The sequence below is a fragment of the Lipotes vexillifer genome, unplaced genomic scaffold (assembly GCF_000442215.2).
Source record: "Lipotes vexillifer unplaced genomic scaffold, Lipotes_vexillifer_v1.1 scaffold762, whole genome shotgun sequence".
NCBI classification, from domain to species: domain Eukaryota; kingdom Metazoa; phylum Chordata; class Mammalia; order Artiodactyla; family Lipotidae; genus Lipotes; species Lipotes vexillifer.
Genome location: NW_006772276.1, coordinates 591261 through 610474, shown reverse-complemented (window position 1 = coordinate 610474; position 19214 = coordinate 591261). Strand labels below are relative to the sequence as shown.

General features: G+C 37.5%; 1 protein-coding gene across 1 annotated transcript in view; it reads right to left on the bottom strand.

The window, feature by feature from the left end:
* SLC44A5 (solute carrier family 44 member 5) overlaps positions 1 to 19214 on the bottom strand; it is a 197778-nt gene that overhangs the window by 42987 nt on the left and 135577 nt on the right. Inside the window, exons 4-8 of the mRNA XM_007447371.1 lie at positions 13341 to 13425; positions 7129 to 7257; positions 6241 to 6301; positions 2809 to 2932; positions 1086 to 1169 (exon numbers count right to left, since the gene is read on the bottom strand). Of these exons, the coding sequence (XP_007447433.1) occupies positions 1086 to 1169; positions 2809 to 2932; positions 6241 to 6301; positions 7129 to 7257; positions 13341 to 13425 (483 nt within the window). The remainder of the gene's footprint in view (positions 1 to 1085; positions 1170 to 2808; positions 2933 to 6240; positions 6302 to 7128; positions 7258 to 13340; positions 13426 to 19214) is intronic.

The following is a 19214-nucleotide window of genomic DNA, read 5'->3' as shown; positions in this document are numbered from 1 at the left end:
GGAAAGAGTCAGGTAAATAAAACACAAGACGGTGGTGCTATGTGGAAGACAGGTATGTGTGTTTATATATAGGTATGTACACACGTACACACACAGACACACACACACACACACACACACAATGACCATGAGGAACACAGAGGGGCAAGTAATTTACTATAGCTGGGGAAGTCAAGAAAGACATCATAGATGACACAAAAGCAGATTTTAAATAATGAGATGGGGTTGCCCTGGACACTAGGAAGGATATGCTAGGAAAGAGAATAGAATGTGCAAAAACATGGGGGTTTGACAGTCCGGGGATGGGCACGCTAGTTGATGTGTTTAGAATATAGGGTTAATCCAGAAACATGCATGGAGATAAATCTGGGAAACTAAGTTGGGCCAGATTGTAAGGGGCTTTGTAAGTATCTGAAGAAGTTTTCACTTTATTCTTTGATCACCAGGGAATCATAGATGCTTTTAGGGTACTTAGGGTACAAGAAGGTGGCACAAGAGCCAGATAGTAATGACAGCCTTAGGCATATCAAAACATGTACCTGCTCCAGAAGAGTGACTACATTTTCCTTTATGTTTCAGAAATGCAAATCTTATGTCTGAAAATTTAAAATCTCCTCATCCCTTGAAATGTCTTTTTCAGCTTCTCTTAAGTACAGTGACTTTGATGATGATGATAACAAACATTATGTGGAAGGGCTGTGTTAAAAAATAAGAATGATCCTTTGGAGGTCAAAGGGAGGACAAATGAGTATCAGAGAAATAACACTGCATCCACTGTAACGTGTGATGAAAAGCAAACATACCGCAGATATGGCCCTGCGTGACTTGAAGTATATGTTTATAAGAGGACTTTTACTAGTGATTTAATAAAATTAAATTTACATTCTTATAACTTTCTGCTACCACTGGGCAGATTTCCTAATATCTTTGCCTCATCTTCACTCTGTCTGAAAAAGAAAGTGGCAGGAACTGAAATCCAAGTCAACCTTTTATTCATGACTATGAATGGGGAATTTGAAGAAAGAAATTCTACAAAGATAAAATCAGAATGGGGCTGGAGAAGAAACACCTAAGCTTTCACTTACATGAGAATCCAATACCACGTTGTTGCATAGTCTTCAAACACTTTCACTCCAATTGCCCTTGCATCAAGGACTTTATTGATACCACTGAATTCAAAGAAGGAAAAAAAATCAATTATTTTTTGACTACCACTAAACAGAAATGTTCTTGTTATGATAAAAGGGATTTGGAAGCTGCAGTTCTAAGCATATTTTTAGAAACCATTTATCACTAGTGACTCTTTTCCTAGCCACAATACATGAGGTGTCACTTCGTTAAACCTGCAAAGGTAGCCAGCTACAGCTGCACACAGAGGGAACGTGGCTTCCAAGGGCGATAAACAGACCCCTCTCCAACATATGCAACACACCCTCAGTGTTGCAGAAGCCTCACTATAAGACATGAATTTAGATGGTAAGATCAGCTTTTAACTTATAAAATCCATAGAGCCAAGAATGAATATGATATTTAATTCCCCTTCTTAATCTTGACAGCTCTGTAGCAGGAAGGCACAAAGAGGCACATACAGAAAAGTGCACCAATCGTTAGCATCCAGTTTGATGAATTATCAAAGTGAACATACTTAGTAACTACAGCATAGTCATTCTTTTCCCCCATGTGCCCCAATTACCACACCTCCCCCCTCTTCCCCTAAAGTTAACCATAATCCTGACTTTTGTGATAATAATTTCCTAGTTTTCTTTTTAGTTGTACCATTTATATATGCATCATAGGGTAATTTAATTTAGTTGTGCTTACTTTAAACTTTTTAATCAATGGAATTGTATTATTACTTTATGATTTCTTTCACATAGCTTTATATTTGTGAAATTCATCCATGTTGCTATCATATTCTAAACACACAGGAACTGCACTATTCTACTCAGACTGCTAAAATCTTTTGAGAAAGAACAATAATTTTTTTACAATGCCTTTATTTTTTACTTTAAATTCAACAACTAAGCTATGAAATGGTACTCTGTGTGTTTATACTTGTGCACATACAAGTCTGTGTGCACCCAGGGAATTGTATTTCCCAATAACGTGGAACACCATGATGCATACAGCCAAGGGAAACAGAAAATTTACTTCACTGTAGTTAGTCCATAGAAATTCGACACAGTACTGATAGAGCAGCATCATGGTTGTTTCACCTTTCTTAAGGCCCCCTTCCCTTTAAAATATCTAGCAGTTTTATTACTTCAGTCATTTTTTTTAAAATGGTGCTTTAAAAAAGCATGGGTTTTTAAAATTATGCTTATTCAAAAGTAAATTATACTAAGGTCTTGCGATCTGTTTCGTGATGTCTCATTTCTATACCTGTTGATAATGAAAGACTTAACCATTTTGAAAAACATAATCGTTCTTCCAAATTCATTCTGCTTTCTCTTTTACTTGGCTTTCTTAATGAACCCATACCGAGTTCTCTAATCCACAGTGACATGGATATTTCAGAATAATACATAATTCTTCCTCCATAACCCTTAACCTAATGGAAGTTTTAGTTTGGGGACAATAATGGGATGCATCAAAATTGAAAATGGGGGCTTCCCTGGTGGCGCAGTGGTTGAGAGTCCGCCTGCCGATGCAGGGTACATGGGTTCGTGCCCCGGTCCGGGAAGATCCCACATGCCGCGGAGCGGCTGGCCCCGTGAGCCATGGCCGCTGGCCTGCGCGTCCAGAGCCTGTGCTCCGCAAAAAAAAAAAAAAAAAAAAAAATTGAAAACGGGAGTGTAAACAACATACTTTGCAGCTGCCCTGAGTTCTACAGCATTTCTTGTCTTTCCACTTCCATCTTCAAACACTGTCTTATTTCCTACTGTTAAAGTGCCATTTTTAGTAGAAAAGTCAGGGAAACATCTCTGGAGATCTGTGAAAATAAATTAAAATTATGATAATCACTTTCTTCCTTCATGATGTCCTCCCTTTCTTAAGCCTTCTGTTATTTATAATCAAATTCTTACTAGACAATGTATAAATTGCTGAATATAGATAATTGCCCATTACTTGATAATCAGATTTTCTGATAATTCTAAGACTGACATGGCAAGCAAATACGATCATAATCTGAAGCTACATTTAAACTTGCTGATTATTTTATACGTGGTATATTCATCAAGTAGCCATAAGGAGGACACCCAGCACAGGTTTTATAAGAGTAATACTGATAACCTCTCTCTCATGGTAAACACATTGTAATAAAAAGGCTATATTTACTTGAATGATTGGATGAATTAATTTTGTTATTTGACAAAATTCTTAGATACTCCTTGAGTGAAACCTTGAAAACCAGTTTAGTGAACACTTCCTTGGGAAATAAGAATCAGTGCAAATTTTAGGTTACTAAGACAATTGAATTTTTATTTACAAAGTCTGAATAATTTGTCTCTCTTCCAGCTCATTTACAAGTTTTTTTTTAAGAGGGGCTGGAAATGGGAATTCTAAAGCTATCAAAAATGGCCCACACTTTGAAAACTAGCATTTCCGAGAAGAGTTAATTTACCATTCAATCTTCTATGTGCTTATTTTTAATTATACAGAATCCTTGCCTCTTTACAAATCTTTATTACTAAAAATGTTTTAAAACCCCAATTTTAAATGAAGAGGGAGGAGCAATCAGAAATGGATAATTTTTATATTTTTTCTTACAAGAAGTATTGCAGACTTGCATGGGTTCGTATGGAGTGTAAACCTGAAAATATGAAAGCAGCTGATATAGAGAAAGAAGAAATATGTCCTTGTAAAGCTTTTCCTGACTTTCCTTTCTTAAAATGGTCTGATCTACCCACCTTCATCTTCCGTAGCATTTATAATCGGGGTGACTGCTTCAGTGCCCTCTCTCTCTCCTGCTCTTCCCTGGCAAATCTGACATAGTAGCCTCTACCAGATGCTTCCATTCCCTCTCAATCCAACTGTATTTCTGTCTCCACCTCTCCATGCAAATTAGCCTCCCAGTGATCCCAGTGACCTCCTAGTTGCCAAAACCTCCAAATCATTTTTAGTCTTCATCCTGCTTGAACCCATTACCTAGCACAGTGCTTGGCACATAGTGGAACTCAGTAAGTATCTGCTGTTGAATGAATTAACTTTCTGTTGAATAAATCTTTGACATGGGAGACAACCCCTGCCTTTTAAAACTCTCTTCCCTTGGTTTACAGGCCCAGGTTCTCCCCTGCCTTCTCTTCTTCCTTTCTGTGTACTCTTTCTGTTTCTGCTCCTTCAACATGACTGTTCCCACATACAGAACCCCCGAAACTTGTTCTACATATTATATCTGGGCAATAACTCATCTAGTCTGTTAGCTTTAATTACTAAATATGCTCATTATATGTTTGGAAAGCAGAGAAAATTTTATGAAAGAAGATACAAAACTGTACATAGTTTTACCACCCACAGTGAACTATATTAAACTTTTGGTGCATTTCCTCCAGTCTTTCTTCTATAAGAAATTTTTTTTTGAGAGTTATACAGTACATGAGAGGTTGTCCCTTGTTTCTTTCTTATAATATTACTTATTTCCATTTATAAAATCTTTAATGAGTGAATTTTATTAGCTGCATACTATTGTTTCAAGTACTATACTTAATCCTCTATTGGGGAGATACAAGTGATTTCAATATTTATCTTAATGTTTCCTTCACTAGACTGTGAAGCACTGTGCCTTATTCATTTTTGTATCCCCAATGTACATTTCATATTGTGTGATTTAACCAAACTATACTTATAAGGGCAGGACTATATGTTATACTTTTATACCTATTACATCTTCAGTGACTAATGCTGCATTTTTACCGTTTTGCATAAAAATTTGTAACATTCTTCTTGACTACAGACACTTGTTGCCCAGGACTTCCTGGTTAAATGCAGTTGCTTGCCAGGCCTACACCTTTGCTGCAGGGTTTTAATGATCCAGAGAAGAGGAATGGGAGCACGTAAGACATTATGTTTGATGGTAGCTATTTCAATGGTACCTGACTTTCTAGTCAAACTGATGACTGCTGTCTTTCTTGCATTTTAAAAGAAATATGTACTCATTGTGGAAAAACAGAGATATAGAAAAAAGAAGAAAGAAGAGAGAAAATGGCCATAGTTTTGCCACCTCCAAAACAATCACTTAATATTTTGGCATATTTGTTTCCAATCTTTTTCTTTGAATAGTTTTTTTTTGGTGGTTGTTTATTTTAATTTATACAGGCTTGTCATAATGCATATAGTATTTTTCATTTTATGTAACATTGTAACATATACACAATACTTACAGGTAAAAATTATAAATATTTCATTTAATGAATACATCATAATTTATTTAAGTGTTTCCTTGCTCTTGGATATTAGAGTATCTCCTTTTGATTTTCTTTGTCTTTTCTTTTTTTGGGGGGTGTTTTTTGGAACAACACTGTGATGGACATCTTTATGTAAAGTTTTTCTCTGTTGTTAGAATTATAGCCTTAAGAAAGGAAAATGAGTGATTATTTCATTTTCTTCTAAACAGTTAAATAAAGTTTATAGGGGCTTCCCTGGTGGCAGAGTGGTTGAGAATCCGCCTGCCGATGCAGGGGACACGGGGTCGTGCCCCGGTCCGGGAGGATCCCACATGCCACGGAGCGGCTGGGCCCGTGAGCCATGGCCGCTGAGCCTGCGCGTCCGGAGCCTGTGCTCCACAATGGGAGAGGCCACAACAGTGAGAGGCCCGTGTACCACAAAAAAAAAATAAATTTTATAAATTTTAAAGAAATAAAATGTTGATGCATTCAGGAGACATATAAATATTTCAACTTTCAAATTATAAATACAAGTATATGCCTCACCCTCACTCCCCAGTCAATTTCTCAACAAATTTTTTGGCTGAATTCAGGGGTGGATGTGTTAGAGTGTGTCTGTGCATATGTGTGTTCATAGAGCACCAAAGAATCAATCTGAATAGGCTTTTAAAAATCAATTTTCAAACTTTTTTGTGTGTGTTTAAGCAGCCAAACCTAAAACCTCACCAAGCTCCAGTGGAACATCCCCAGCTGGAGCCAGAAGAATGGGCTTTATTCTTCCTAATTAACTCTGGGACCCTGGGCCAGCCATAGGACCATTCCCGGCCTCAGTTTTGTCAACTGTGAAAGGAGGGAATTGAATTAAATAACTTCTTGGTAGATTCTGTGTTTCTAAGGTAAAATAAAAGCCACTTACAAGGTTTGCTTGGAAAAATCGCTGTTGGACAATCATCATCCAGTAACACTTGTGTGAGAGTCTAAAATTGAAGGAAGAGTATATTAACATTTTAAAGATGATGGGATGACAAGTTTTACTCTTGATATAAAAATCTTGTCCTTTAAAAATTCAATTCCCTAATAATCTCCTTATCCCAGATTACACCCCTAATAGGAGTAATTGTAAGATTATCACACACACATACTTGTTTGACAAACACTCTTAAATATCCTAACTGTAGTTCAATTGAATCAACAATAATACAGTGAGACCTGCTGAAACCAAGGCATGTCTTTGAAGGTGTGTATCTTCGTATTAGTTATATCCTTAGTCTCTAATCCTTTAATTTTTTTCTAGAAAAATGGTATCTTCTCTAATTTAGAAGCCATTACTACTAGTTAACACAATAAGGCTTTAGAAATCCCTTATAAATCTTAAATCTAGGTAGTGTTTGGGGACTTTTTAAATGAGTAATTATCAAACCAGGTTTGGAAGTAAAATTCTTATTACTAAGTAACCATGGAGCTTTATCACCACATTAATGAAATGGTGACTGCAAATGGCATTTAGCTCTTAGCTCTAGACAGCAAAAAATCCAAGTAGAGAATTTGCTGGTGTCAGGGAATAGTTGATGCTAACTTACCAGACCTAACAGTCTTGTATGACACCCCAGTCTACAAAATGATACGGTATAAATTGTGTGTGTATGTGTTTGTATGTACATGTGCATTTGTGTTTTAATGAAATGGTACCATTAGTAATCACTTCCAAGAAGATTTTGGAGCTTGATCCGTTACAAATGCTCATGTTACACTTGCGATTGAAACAAGGTAAATTCTTTCTAGTTTTAAGCTTAAACACACATACCTTCGCAGGCTTAAGAAGAGCAGACTTGCAGAACTGGCTGTAGTATGTCCAGTAGTTTCTGTCTTTTCTGTACATAAATTGTATTTCCATGTAGGTTAAAAATTTTTCTGGGCACTTGGAGACACAGATCTGTGAAATAAAGAAACACAATGGTGGGAACTAAATTGAGTTGAACAAACCAAGGAATTATCTACAAGGTTAAACTTCTAAATTACCCACCACTATAAAAAAGCAAAGCACCATTTTCCATCTAAGAAATTTAAATCAATTCTCTAAACTTACTGTAAAAAATAAAATTTCATGTACTAGTATTCAACCTCTACTCCTTGCCCTTCGATGTTGATGTTCTGTTAAAACAATAAGATGCTGTACAATGACAAACTTACTTTTACCTTCTGATTTGACATAATTGTAGATCTACATGCAGCTGTGAAAAATAATAGATTCCACATACCTTTCACCCAGTTTTGGCCAATAGTAATAACTTGCATAACTATAGTACAATATCACAATCAGGAAACTGATATTGTTACAATCCACTAATCTTATTCAGTCACCAGTTTTACATGCATTCATTTGTGTGCATGTGTGTGCAGTTCTATGCAATTTTATAATTTGTAGATTTGTGTGACAGCTTCCATAGGACAGTGATGAACTTTTAATGAAATATTTTTTTATGATTTTCTGAATTAGTAGATAAGAGCTTAATGCAAGATTAATTTCACCTGTGTAGTTTATCCATTTTTCAGGGTTAGAATCTTGCTTTCTTTCCTTTATGTAAATACAATGGTAATTTAAAACGCTCCAAACATTGATAACTTATGCCACTAATAACTAGCAGTGCCAATGAATTCTCAGAACATAATTGGAGGTTTTATTACCATAAGAAACTAACAAAATTAGGGCTATTTGTGGCAATCAATCATTATTATTGTCTTTCAGCAGCACCAGTCAAACATGGGCAGAGAGGTCACTGATGCAATTATCTTACATTAATTAACTTTGGGGGCCTATTAATGCCAAACCGGATGGCCGTGCTAGTCCATAGAGCCACCGTGGAGTGACTGCAATCCAATTAGTAACTCCACAGAGAGAAAGCAGAATCAGGGAAGATGCACTCTGTTGGTTTTGCTTTTGTTTGTAATAAAAAGCCAAAGATCATGGGAAGCCATGAGAGTTGTAGTCAATCCTTGAACATTCCCTTCCTCCACCTTCAGTTCCTCCTTAGGAAAGGCTTCTCAGCTCTGATTTGCTCCATCTCCCTACTGTACTTTGGTAACTATTCTCACTGACCAAATTCTAGCTCAACCCCCATGGTAGTTAGGTAAAAACACGGCTGCTGAGGTGACATCTCTTTCCCCTTTTTTGGGTCATGTCTCTGCTACAAGAGGACAATTGGTATCGACCCCACAGCTAAGGTAGTAGGTAGATAACTAAATGGGTACCTCAAAAATCTCACAGTTAATATTGTTTTGTAGCAGCAGCAGTCCAATTTCTTTTAGAAGGTTTGACAAGGTAAACAACCCATCTCCACATTCACACCTCCAGATGCATTTTCTCTTTCTCAGTCTCTCCTACACACATATGCACACACACACACACAAGCACATACACACATTCATACACCTCTAGAGGAAACACTGAAAGTCTCACAGGTATCTTTCTATGAAAACTGAAGAACTGTTTAGGGACATTCACAGCAACCAACCAACATGCTCACATTTTTTGGAAGAAGACTGAGGTCATTGCCAATGCAAACATCAAAAGTTTACTCTGATCGGAGCTAAGCTGAGAAAACCATTAACATATTAGGAGCTACCTCACAGACATTTAGACTTTGGCAATTTACTTACATGACTCTGAAAGATAACTGGACTAGCCCCTTGTTGGATACATTTAAATGGATTTATAAAAGTGAATACTGAATATACTAATGTTTTCATAGGTTTTCAATGATGGTAGGAGCTACTGAGTTGAGGCTATGATGATTTCTGTATTTATAAATACACACACATACAATGTATACTACACATATAAAAGTGCGGTGTATGCAACATATAAAAGAAAGTAATTTAAGTGGTAAAAAATGTTTTGATAATGAGAATCACATCAAATTTCATTCCAGACACAAATGAGCTGTTAAAAAACAATATGGCAAATGTTCTTTACTCTCTCTCTATCAGACCAATTTGTTCACTTCAAATAGGGTGCTGATTAGTAGCAATCAACATATAATTAGCCAAAAATCAAGGTCACATTGAGGTTGGGTATCCTAATTGATCAAGTTCTGTCCTTTAAATGCTTATGACACATGTCTGGACCGTGCTGCATTAACAAAAAACATCATGCGTAAAAATATGGCTTGGATCAGTAGACGCACTACTGCCTGGCAGACTGAAAGCAATCCTGCATTATTGGCAGCTAATATATATTCTGACTCAGTTCTGATTCTTTGTATAACCACAAAGGGACATTCTGAATATAGTTCTTCATCATTACTTTTACATCTTCCATTCATATAGGGTTAACATTCTAATATAAATTAGGATTTGGTGAGTGGAAGAGAGAGTTACACTGAAGGTTAAAACACTACAATTTGCAATGAAGAAAGGATAATCTAGTAAATCTAGTAATTTATGAAACGTAATAAAAAGCATAATGTGCAAGGATTTTTTGTTTCATCATGGGAATGATGTATTTGTATAGTGTATTGGAAAATTTTCTAGACTGGGAATAGGAAGATATTCTCTCATTCATTCATTTACTCATTCACTCAACAAATATTTATTGATCACCTACTCTGAGCCTGTTCTAGGCACTGGGGACACAGTAGTGAACAAAACAGAGAAAAATCCCTACTTTCTAGTAGGGGAGATGGTTAACAACAAATAAACAAAATTGTTTGCTATGAGATGGTAGCAGGTGTTATGGAGAAAAATAAGGCTAGAAAGAAGGCCAGAGGATGAAAGGTACCAGGGTGGGATTCTAATTTTAAATAGGTAGTTAAGGGAGGCCTCAACAAAAGGTAATATTTGAGGAAGACTTGAGGAAGACTTGAAGAAGACTAGTGATCTAGTCATCTGGAGAAAGAGCAGGCTAGGCAGGGAGATCAGCAAAGTCTAGAGCTATGAAGTCGGCACTTTCCTGGATCCTTTGAAGACAACAGATGGTCAGTATGGCCCGAGTGCAGTGAGCAGAGGGAGAGCCATAACATATGTGGTCAGAGTCGGGCAGACAGTGTGGGACTTTGTAGGCCATTGTTAGGACTTTGGCTTTTCATATGAGTAACTTGGGAAGCTATGGAGGGGAGGGGGCTTGAGCAAAGGAGGGACATAATGTGACTTACATTTAACAGGATCACACTGGCTGCTGGGCGGAAAAGAGAGTTTAAGGGGCTGGAGACAGGGGCAAGAAGAGACCAGTCAGGAGGTCACTGAACTAATCTAGCTGGTTCCTTGGTGAAAAAAGGAGGAGTTTGGTCCTGGGTATATTTTGAATGGAGATCAGAGGAATTAGCTCACAGCTCAAACATGAGTGTGACAGAAAAGAGGGATCAAGGATGATTCGATGGTACTTACAGCTGTAATAGAAAAGACCGATGGGGGGTAGGGAACAATTTTAAGGATAAAGTCAGAGACTAGGAATTGAGTTTGGACATGTTAAATTTGAGATGCTAACTAAATATCCCTGTACAGACATGGCATAGGTGGTTGGATAGAAAGATCTGGAGTTCTGGGAGCAGACTGATCTAGATAGATAAATTAGGAAGCGCAGCATATAGATTGTGTTAAAACCACAAGATTAGGTGCAATCGCCAAAAGGAGTAAATGTAGATATTGAAGAGGACTAAGCTTGGTAGAGGAGGAAACTCCAGTGTTTAGAAGATGCTGGAAAGATGAAGAGAAACCATCAAAGAAGACTGATAGGGAGTAGCCAGAGAGTTGGGAGGAAACACAATGTTGTGCCCTAGAGGGCAAGTGAAGAAAGTATATTAAGGAAGAGGGATTGATTAAACAGTGCTGTTAGCTCAAGTAAATACGGATTGAGAATTGACCATTGGTTTAAATCGATGGAGATCAATGGTATCAATATCATTTGGAGAAAATGGAGTAGGAGTAAAAGCCTGAATGAAAATGAGAAAGGAAGATTTAGACACATTGAATATAAACTATTCTTATGAGGAGTTTGGCAAAAAAAGAGGCACAGAGATATGAAGCAGTAACTGGAAGGGGATGTGGGATCAAGGAGAGAATTATTTAAGATGGCATGTTTGTCTACCGATGGGGATAACTTAGTAGAGAAGGAAAATGGTAATAAAAAAAAAAAAAACAAGATTTCTGGAGTCGTGTGCTGGACTTTGTGAGCGAGGATAAGATCTAATGCATGAGCGGATGGGCTGGCCTTGGGCGCACAGGCTGTTCCTCCACAGTAAGAGCAGGGAAGGTAGAGTAAATACATGGACACAGATGATGACAGGTAGGCAAGTGGAGGTCAGTGTGGTAGCTCGTAAAAGTTGTCTTCTGAATGCTAATACTTTCTCAGTGAAATAGGAAGCTAAGTCAGAGGCTGACATGGAGACTGGGAAGGAGGTCTTGGAGGTTTGAGGTGAGAGGAAAAGGTGTGAAATTGTTTTCTAGCAGAGTAGCTAGTGAATGGGCAAAGGGTCTCCTGTGTGATTTGGGGACAGCATTAACGGCCCCCTTGAGGTTAGTGGTCCTTAATTTCATGGACTGTTGTGTGTGTTTTCTGCAAGAACACACAGCTTCCTGCGTTGAGGCATGGAGTAGGAAGAAAGCTGCATTTAGCCATGAATGATGTTTTGCCAGGCAAGTACAAGTAAATGAGAAGGGGCAAAAGAACTGAGGGTTTATATAAGGGAGTTATTTTTTTTAATTTTTTAATTTTATTGAAGTATAGTTGATTTACAATGTTGCGTTAGTTTCTGATGTACAGTAAAGTGGAACCAAGAGGAAGCAACTAAGTCAAAATCTTACTAAGTTTTTGAGGCAGTTGTACTGCCAAATTCATGACTTAACCTGAAAAGGCCTTTCACTGTTAATATAATCTTTGAGGTTCTAAACTCGCACAATAGGAAGAAAGTTTCAAAGCCACGCGGCCCCTAAGAGGGTATATTTCCAATGCTCAGCAATGGTGTGGTCTGAGGCTGACAGACAGGAAATAACCTTCCAGGTGGTCGAGCAAAGAATCATAGGATGTGATGGATAAGGAACTTCCTTCAGAGAACACGATCCAGGTCCATGTTCTCCAGTGCCATGCACTAAAGACCACTGTGCATTTATACCTCCTCCCTTTCTGAATGGGAGCTTGTATTCTAATTTTCCTAGCCCTGTTCCCCATTGTGCATCTAGTATCAAGACCTGATGGAGACACTATCCATAATCCATAGATCCTAGACTATGGGTTAAAGATAGTACCACATGGGATTCTGGGCTGTCTCCCTGGGGAAGAAGGGTGTTCTGGAGGACAGAGGGATAGACTATGGAAGAAACAATGAAGTTTGTCCCTATTGTTTCATTTGTTCATGGTACACAAGAGGCTGCTCAGCCCACAATTACATTGCTTTATTCCCTCCTTCTTGTATCTCAGTGTGAACTAATAAAACTAATGAGTCTATGGCATATAAGTAGAAATGCACTGTGTGACCCTACTGATCCAAGGCTTTTAAGAACAGGGGTGCTTTATTCAGCCTCTCTGTCTTCTTCTGGCAACTGGATGCTGCTCCTGATGAGGACTTAAGGGATGACAGAGACACCAGATGAAAGGAGCCTGGAAGAGAGTTGCCCATTGACCACAAACACCGCCTTTTACTCTTATATGACCAAAAAGAAACTACTGTTTTAAGTCACTGAAAAATGCGTTTATTAGTTACAGTAGCTGGCTTTATTCTTCCTAATACTGATCTTGAGAAAAATATCTCCACTTCTCTGGGCTGCAGTTTATTTATTTATAAAAATAGGTGGTTAGACAAGATAATCACTGAGGTTCCTAGTAATACTAAAATGATTAATCCCTGCTTTTTTTTTTTTATTGTATATGAACAAACATGAGCTTATACTTCTGTCTTCCCACCTTCCATAAATTCATCATTAATCACACACACCCACCACTCAAATGTAGTTTCTCAATTCTTTCACCCAAGAATGTTCAAAATCGCTAACATCACCAGCGAGGCACTTTTTTTTTTGCCTTACCTGTCTGGTAGGGCACTGTAGGTTTACCACCACGGAGGGACTGGTACAGCTGAGCAGGTTAAAGTAAAACAAAATGGGCTTGTTCCTAAGAGAACAACATAATACTTTTAGTGACTGTGGAAATATTTCATATCATTTCAGCCCCTGTATACTTTAATATAACATAACATTGAAAAATCGGCTTCATTTTCCCCAGACAGTTGCAAAATATTCTCCAACTCCCCTTTAACCTGCCTAACATTTAAAGCACCATTCGGTCATAGTAAAAAGTTGAAATAATCAAATTGTCCATCAACAGGGTATTGGTTACATAAAGAATTCCACATCCATAAAGTAGAAGACTATATTGCCATTGAAAATAATGTTGAAAAATGTTTAATGTTTTAGCAGGGAAAAGTGAGACCCAAAGAGATCACAGGAGAGTTGAAATAAACCAATGGGGTAGAAAGAGGGCAGCACTGAAGCAGCCTGTCATGGGAGAACGTGGAGTCAAGTAAATGGGCTTGCATCTTCCTGGCAGTACCTCATCTGACAAGAGACTGGAGGTGAATCACCAGGGATAAAGCCAAAGGGGTTTGGTGGAGGGCAAGCCAAAGCTGATTTCTCAAGTCAAAGAACTAGTCAGTGAGGACTTCCCCAGAGAATTTCCACTTGTGCACCATGAGAGAGCCAGCCTTTGGATGCTTACCCCAAAGACAGAGTTTATGGATAGTCAGTTACATCTTAGCTGCAGTAGCAACAACCATGTGGGACTAGGGCAGTGGCCAGGAAAGTAACAGATACTCTTCTTTCTATCTGTCACAACACAAAGAAAGAGCTAGGACCAGGAGAGAGGGAAGAGAAGGGAAATAGCAGAACAGGGCCTCTCTCCCACTCTAAGTTCCCTTGCAGTGTTCAAACCTGAGCTGGGGAATTGGAAGAAACAAGATTCAAATTTTAAATTGGACTGCACTGAACTTTTTAACAATAGAAAGTATTTAGAAAGCTATGGAAGGAAGCTACCCAAGATGCCAAAACAAGAAGGAAAGAAATTTGAAAGAACATTGTTAAAGGCAATAATAGGGGAAAAATAAACCCATTTCATGTTTGTAATCCCATCTAGTTCAGATGGCTCAAGAATCTGGCTATCAATTCATACACAATATGCACAAGGCTACTTCACGATTCCACAAGAGCGAGCTTGGCTCTTTCACCACCCAAGCAACTATATCTTCTGCATGTGATTCAGATTTGTACCTAAGCAAATGAATAAATTATTACATGTCATGGATCATTGGAGTCCCTTAGGAGTAGTTAAAATGCTGAATGGTAAATCAGTAAGTGTCAAGAGTCCCCCACAGGTAAAACTGATTTATAAACTGCAAAATGCTACATAAACTCAAGTTATTCATCAGATTAGGTGATCCTCAAGGGTGAAGTTTGTATCTTATTCATCTTTACACCCATCTACCTTGCCAACACTTAGCCGAGTACTTGGCCCATATTAGGCACTCATCAAATGTTGCAGAATGGATGAGATCAATTTCAGGATAAGTTTTTCAATATCTTAGAATCCTCCTTAGTTTTTTGCACACATCTATAGTCATTCTATCAAAGTCTGTCTGATATCTTTAAACATCAGTGGTTCTCAGATTCCTTAGGTACAAAGTAGATGGCGATGGTTGCAGCTGAACAATTCTGCAGAAGTGATTGAGGAAGTAACTCATTATTTAACTTGAATTATATTTCCACCATGAAACAACAAAACAGAAGCAACTACAAACTACTAGTTTGAGATGATGTAAGATGCACTTAAGCCCATCTCTTTTCTTTCCTGAGACTCATGGAAATAAAAGAATAAAAGTACAAAAAGGAATAAACCTCACCATATCAGCTAAGGATGTGCAGGATGGGATCTGCACACAATTGCACAAGAGAGTTCAACAATTTTTGGAAGATGGAGAGCATATGAGACTGTGTTGAGTGATGAATGCACCATAGAAAAGCTACAAAAAGGGTGGGATATGATATGCCTGTTAGAAATCATGACACATTCTGGACTCAAAGCTGAGAGTGAGAAATGTGGCCAAAAGTAAGAAGATTAATGAAGGTTTATATACAGGTCTACAGTGCAAATCAGTGTCTCTATGCTCCTCCCATACACCTACACTTAAGACTTCTAGCATCCAGGAAAATTGGGCAAAAACAGAGGCCTCTTTTGTTGAATGATAGCAAGGGCTTTTGTGGGACTGGGTACCCCAGTCTACAATCCTTCATATTCTGGCATTGTAAAAGCCCATGCCTGACAGTCAGCTTCCCACCAGTTCATGCTGTAGTGAAATCTAACAGCTAATACAACATTCCTATCCCATACGGGGCAGAGGCCTCCCTGGAAAAACTGAGCTACTAACACAGAAACAGAGCAAATTCACACAAGCGACCCAATTCTTTATTTAGTAAAAATGGATAACCAAGTAGCATCACGAGTTTAAGAGAAATCAGAATAGGAAAGAGAAAGACTAAAGTAAACAAACAAAAACTGATGCCGGATGAAATAAAAATAATTCAAGGTATAGGAGGGACCTTAAAAAATTTTTTTTCAGAGCAATTCAAGCAGATTATTCATACATAAAAATACTATGTCATTAGAGGAATAAATAGGAAACAAGAGGGCTTTAAGAGATTTAAAGTATGATTACCAAAAATTTAAAATCAAAAGCAGAGCTGGAAAAAACTTGATAAATCTCCTAGAATACAGAATAAAAAGTCAGAGATGGAAAATATAAGGAAAAAAAAAAGAGGTATCAAGACTAATCCAGGAGATCCAAGGTATGTCTAACAGAGTTCCCAAAAGACAACCAATAAAATGGAAAGAATGAAAACAGCAAAGAAATAACTGAAGAAAACTTTTCAGAGCTGATGAGAGTCATAGTTATTTAAAATTAAAGGACCCCCATTGAGTCCTGAACAAAAAGAATATTTTTTAAGAAAGACCTACATCAAATTGTGGGATTTCAGAACACCAAGAGTAAAGAAACGATTTTAAATGCTTTCCCAGAGGAAAAAAGTCACCACAAGGTATGTGAAACAGACTAGCATTAGACACATTGGATGCTAAAAACAATAGAACAGTATCTTCAAATTTCTGACAGGAATTGTCTTTCAAGTTACACTTCTAAAGCTAGACCATCAGTCAACTGTAAAAAGGGAGAAGAAAAACATTTCCAGGGACTTCTCAAATTTACTTCCTGTGCTTTCTCTTCTTAGGAAGATAATCAAGAATGTTCCCCCTCAAAACAAGAGTGTCGACAAAGAAAGAAGACAAGTTGTAATATAGAAAGTGGTTCATGGGATGTGCTTACACTAAAAAAACATATATTTCTTGTTTATCTGAAATTGAAAATTAACAGCATTCTGTGTCTTTATTTGCTAAATCTGGCACCTCTAGAAGTGGGACTCAATCTAACGAGGTACATAAGTCCCAGAATTAAAGCTATGCAGTAGGCCTAAAATTTACCTGGTCCTGAGTGGAACAAAAGGACAGAAGTTCTACAAGGCAGGTGTTCAGAGAAGAGGGAGCCTCTGAAGAACAGTGTGATTGGAATGGTAGACATACTTATGGTCCTGATAAAGACTATTCAAGAAAAACTTGGCTGACAAATAAAACATTATACAAGAATGTCATTGCCCTATGTTGAAATAAACTAAAATGTAGCATGATGCTAAGCTGCAAATAAGGTGTAAGGTTTGGCTTTGATATCAGGGACACAGTAGAAATGAAAATGTAATGGCCAGACAGTGACTAAACTTCATGTAGTTATTACAAAGTAAAAGTCTTATTTCCAACTTCTAGAATCAACCTACCAACAGACCATGAAAGATTCTGATGAAGTTGCAGAACTGAACTTTATAACAAACTTGATCATGTAAAGGGTAAATATAGAAAGTGGAATAGAAAGGAAAGATGGAGAGAAGGGTAGTGGGGATAATATCCTCCTCTTATATAAAGAGGAGTCGAGATACTGACAAAAGTTAGTGGAACAAGCAATTGAAGCTCAGTATACCATTTAAAGTCACAAAAGTAAACTATAAGAAAATCTGAAGGCAATAATTTAACTGTTAAACATGGAACAAGGAGGGAGAACAGAAAAATAGATAATGTAAATTAGTTAAATCTTCATTTTTCATAGCAGGCTATCAATGGATACTATCTAAAATTAATAAAGTAAAAAATGAAAGAATAAACATATGATTTAAAGTTATGCAAAAAACTGCCAGAAGAGCTAAAAGCAGTGTTATGGACTGAATGTGTTCCCCCAAAAGTCATATGTTAAAATCCTAACCCCCAAAGTGATGGTATTAGGAGGTGGGGCCTTTGGAGGTGCTTAGATCAGGAGGGTGTAGCCCTCATGAATGGAATTAGTGCCCTTATAAAAGAGACCTCAGAGAGCTCTCTCATGCCTTCCTCCATTTGAGGATACAGAATAAAGATGGCAAACCAGGGGATGGACCCTCGCCAAGAACCTGACCAAGCAGGCACCTAATCTTGGACTTCTAGTCCCAAGAATTGTGAGAAATAAACTTTTGTTGTTTACAAGCTACCTAGTCTATGGTATTCTGTTATAGCAGCCTGAACTGACTAAAACAACCAGAAGGAGGAGAGATTATCTTTCTGGAAAGAAATCTCCTAAGACAGGAGACCATTGCTTTTATTACTTTTATTATAAGGTCTTCATTATTGTTTGGTTTATTTTCATAGGCATATATTATTTTGATATAGATTTTAAAAATTAAACCAAGTAATAGATCTGGGCTTGTAGTATGTTCAATCAAACAGACTTGTGAGACCTCCTTGTCATTTTATAAATGTTTCTTCCGTGAATTGAAGACAAAGTTATTATTGCTTCACTTAGATGCCAAATTGATGCAAAACTTAAATAGAAGAACTTTATTCTCTTAATCTTTCCTGTTTCCCTATCTGAAGCTCATACTAGAAAGATGGTTATTTTGGTCTGTCTAATCTGGCAATTGGGCTGCATCAGACAATGTTCAAAGTTGTTTTAACCCAAACTTTATAACCTGAAGTTTTTGTAGTAGCCAAAAGGTGGCATCAAAATCAATTGAGTTCTTGCTTTTTAGTAGAAATCCCAAAGAAAAGGATCATACCCAAGTATCATGAATAACTTCCCTGCAACTCAAAAGGCAGAGAAAGTTACACACGTCAACAAAGCACTCCATTTTCCTTTGAGTCTGTTTTATCTGCTTTGACATTTTAGAAAACTCTCAGTGTTTCCCCTAGTGTCCTTTTGGTTAGGCACAGACAAAGCACAGCCTGACCAAATTCTATCCTAAACACTGTCACACCATCTCTAAGCATGGGATTTTAAGCTCAGTTAAGGAATGTTTTTTAGAGTTGAGAATCAAAGGGTTGCTCTAAGCACATCATGACACTTAACGAGTACAAACACTGTTACAGTCTAACAAGTATGTCCTGGACTCAGTTGTTTGTAGTGCCTAACCTGCTTTACACATTCTCACAGAGATGCATTTCATTTACAGATGAAAATATATACACACACATTTTTTTTTAATTTAATGGTACTTTTTTACTAGTTTATGTTCAAGGTTTTAAGGACTAGATTAAACGTGGAACATGGAAAACCAATTTCATTGCAACTCTATCATTATGCAGCCTAAAGAACACAGAATTTGGGGTTAGAACGTGTTACTATTGCCGTTTAGTCGTCAGCTGACCCTGAGTGCATACTTTAACCTATCTGAATTTGCTTCCTAATTGTCTAGATGAGAGTAGTAATAATGGTACCACTTAGCAGTGCTAATAGGAGGATCTGATAAGAACTTTACACTGACCTCCAACTGGAGCAAATCACTCTC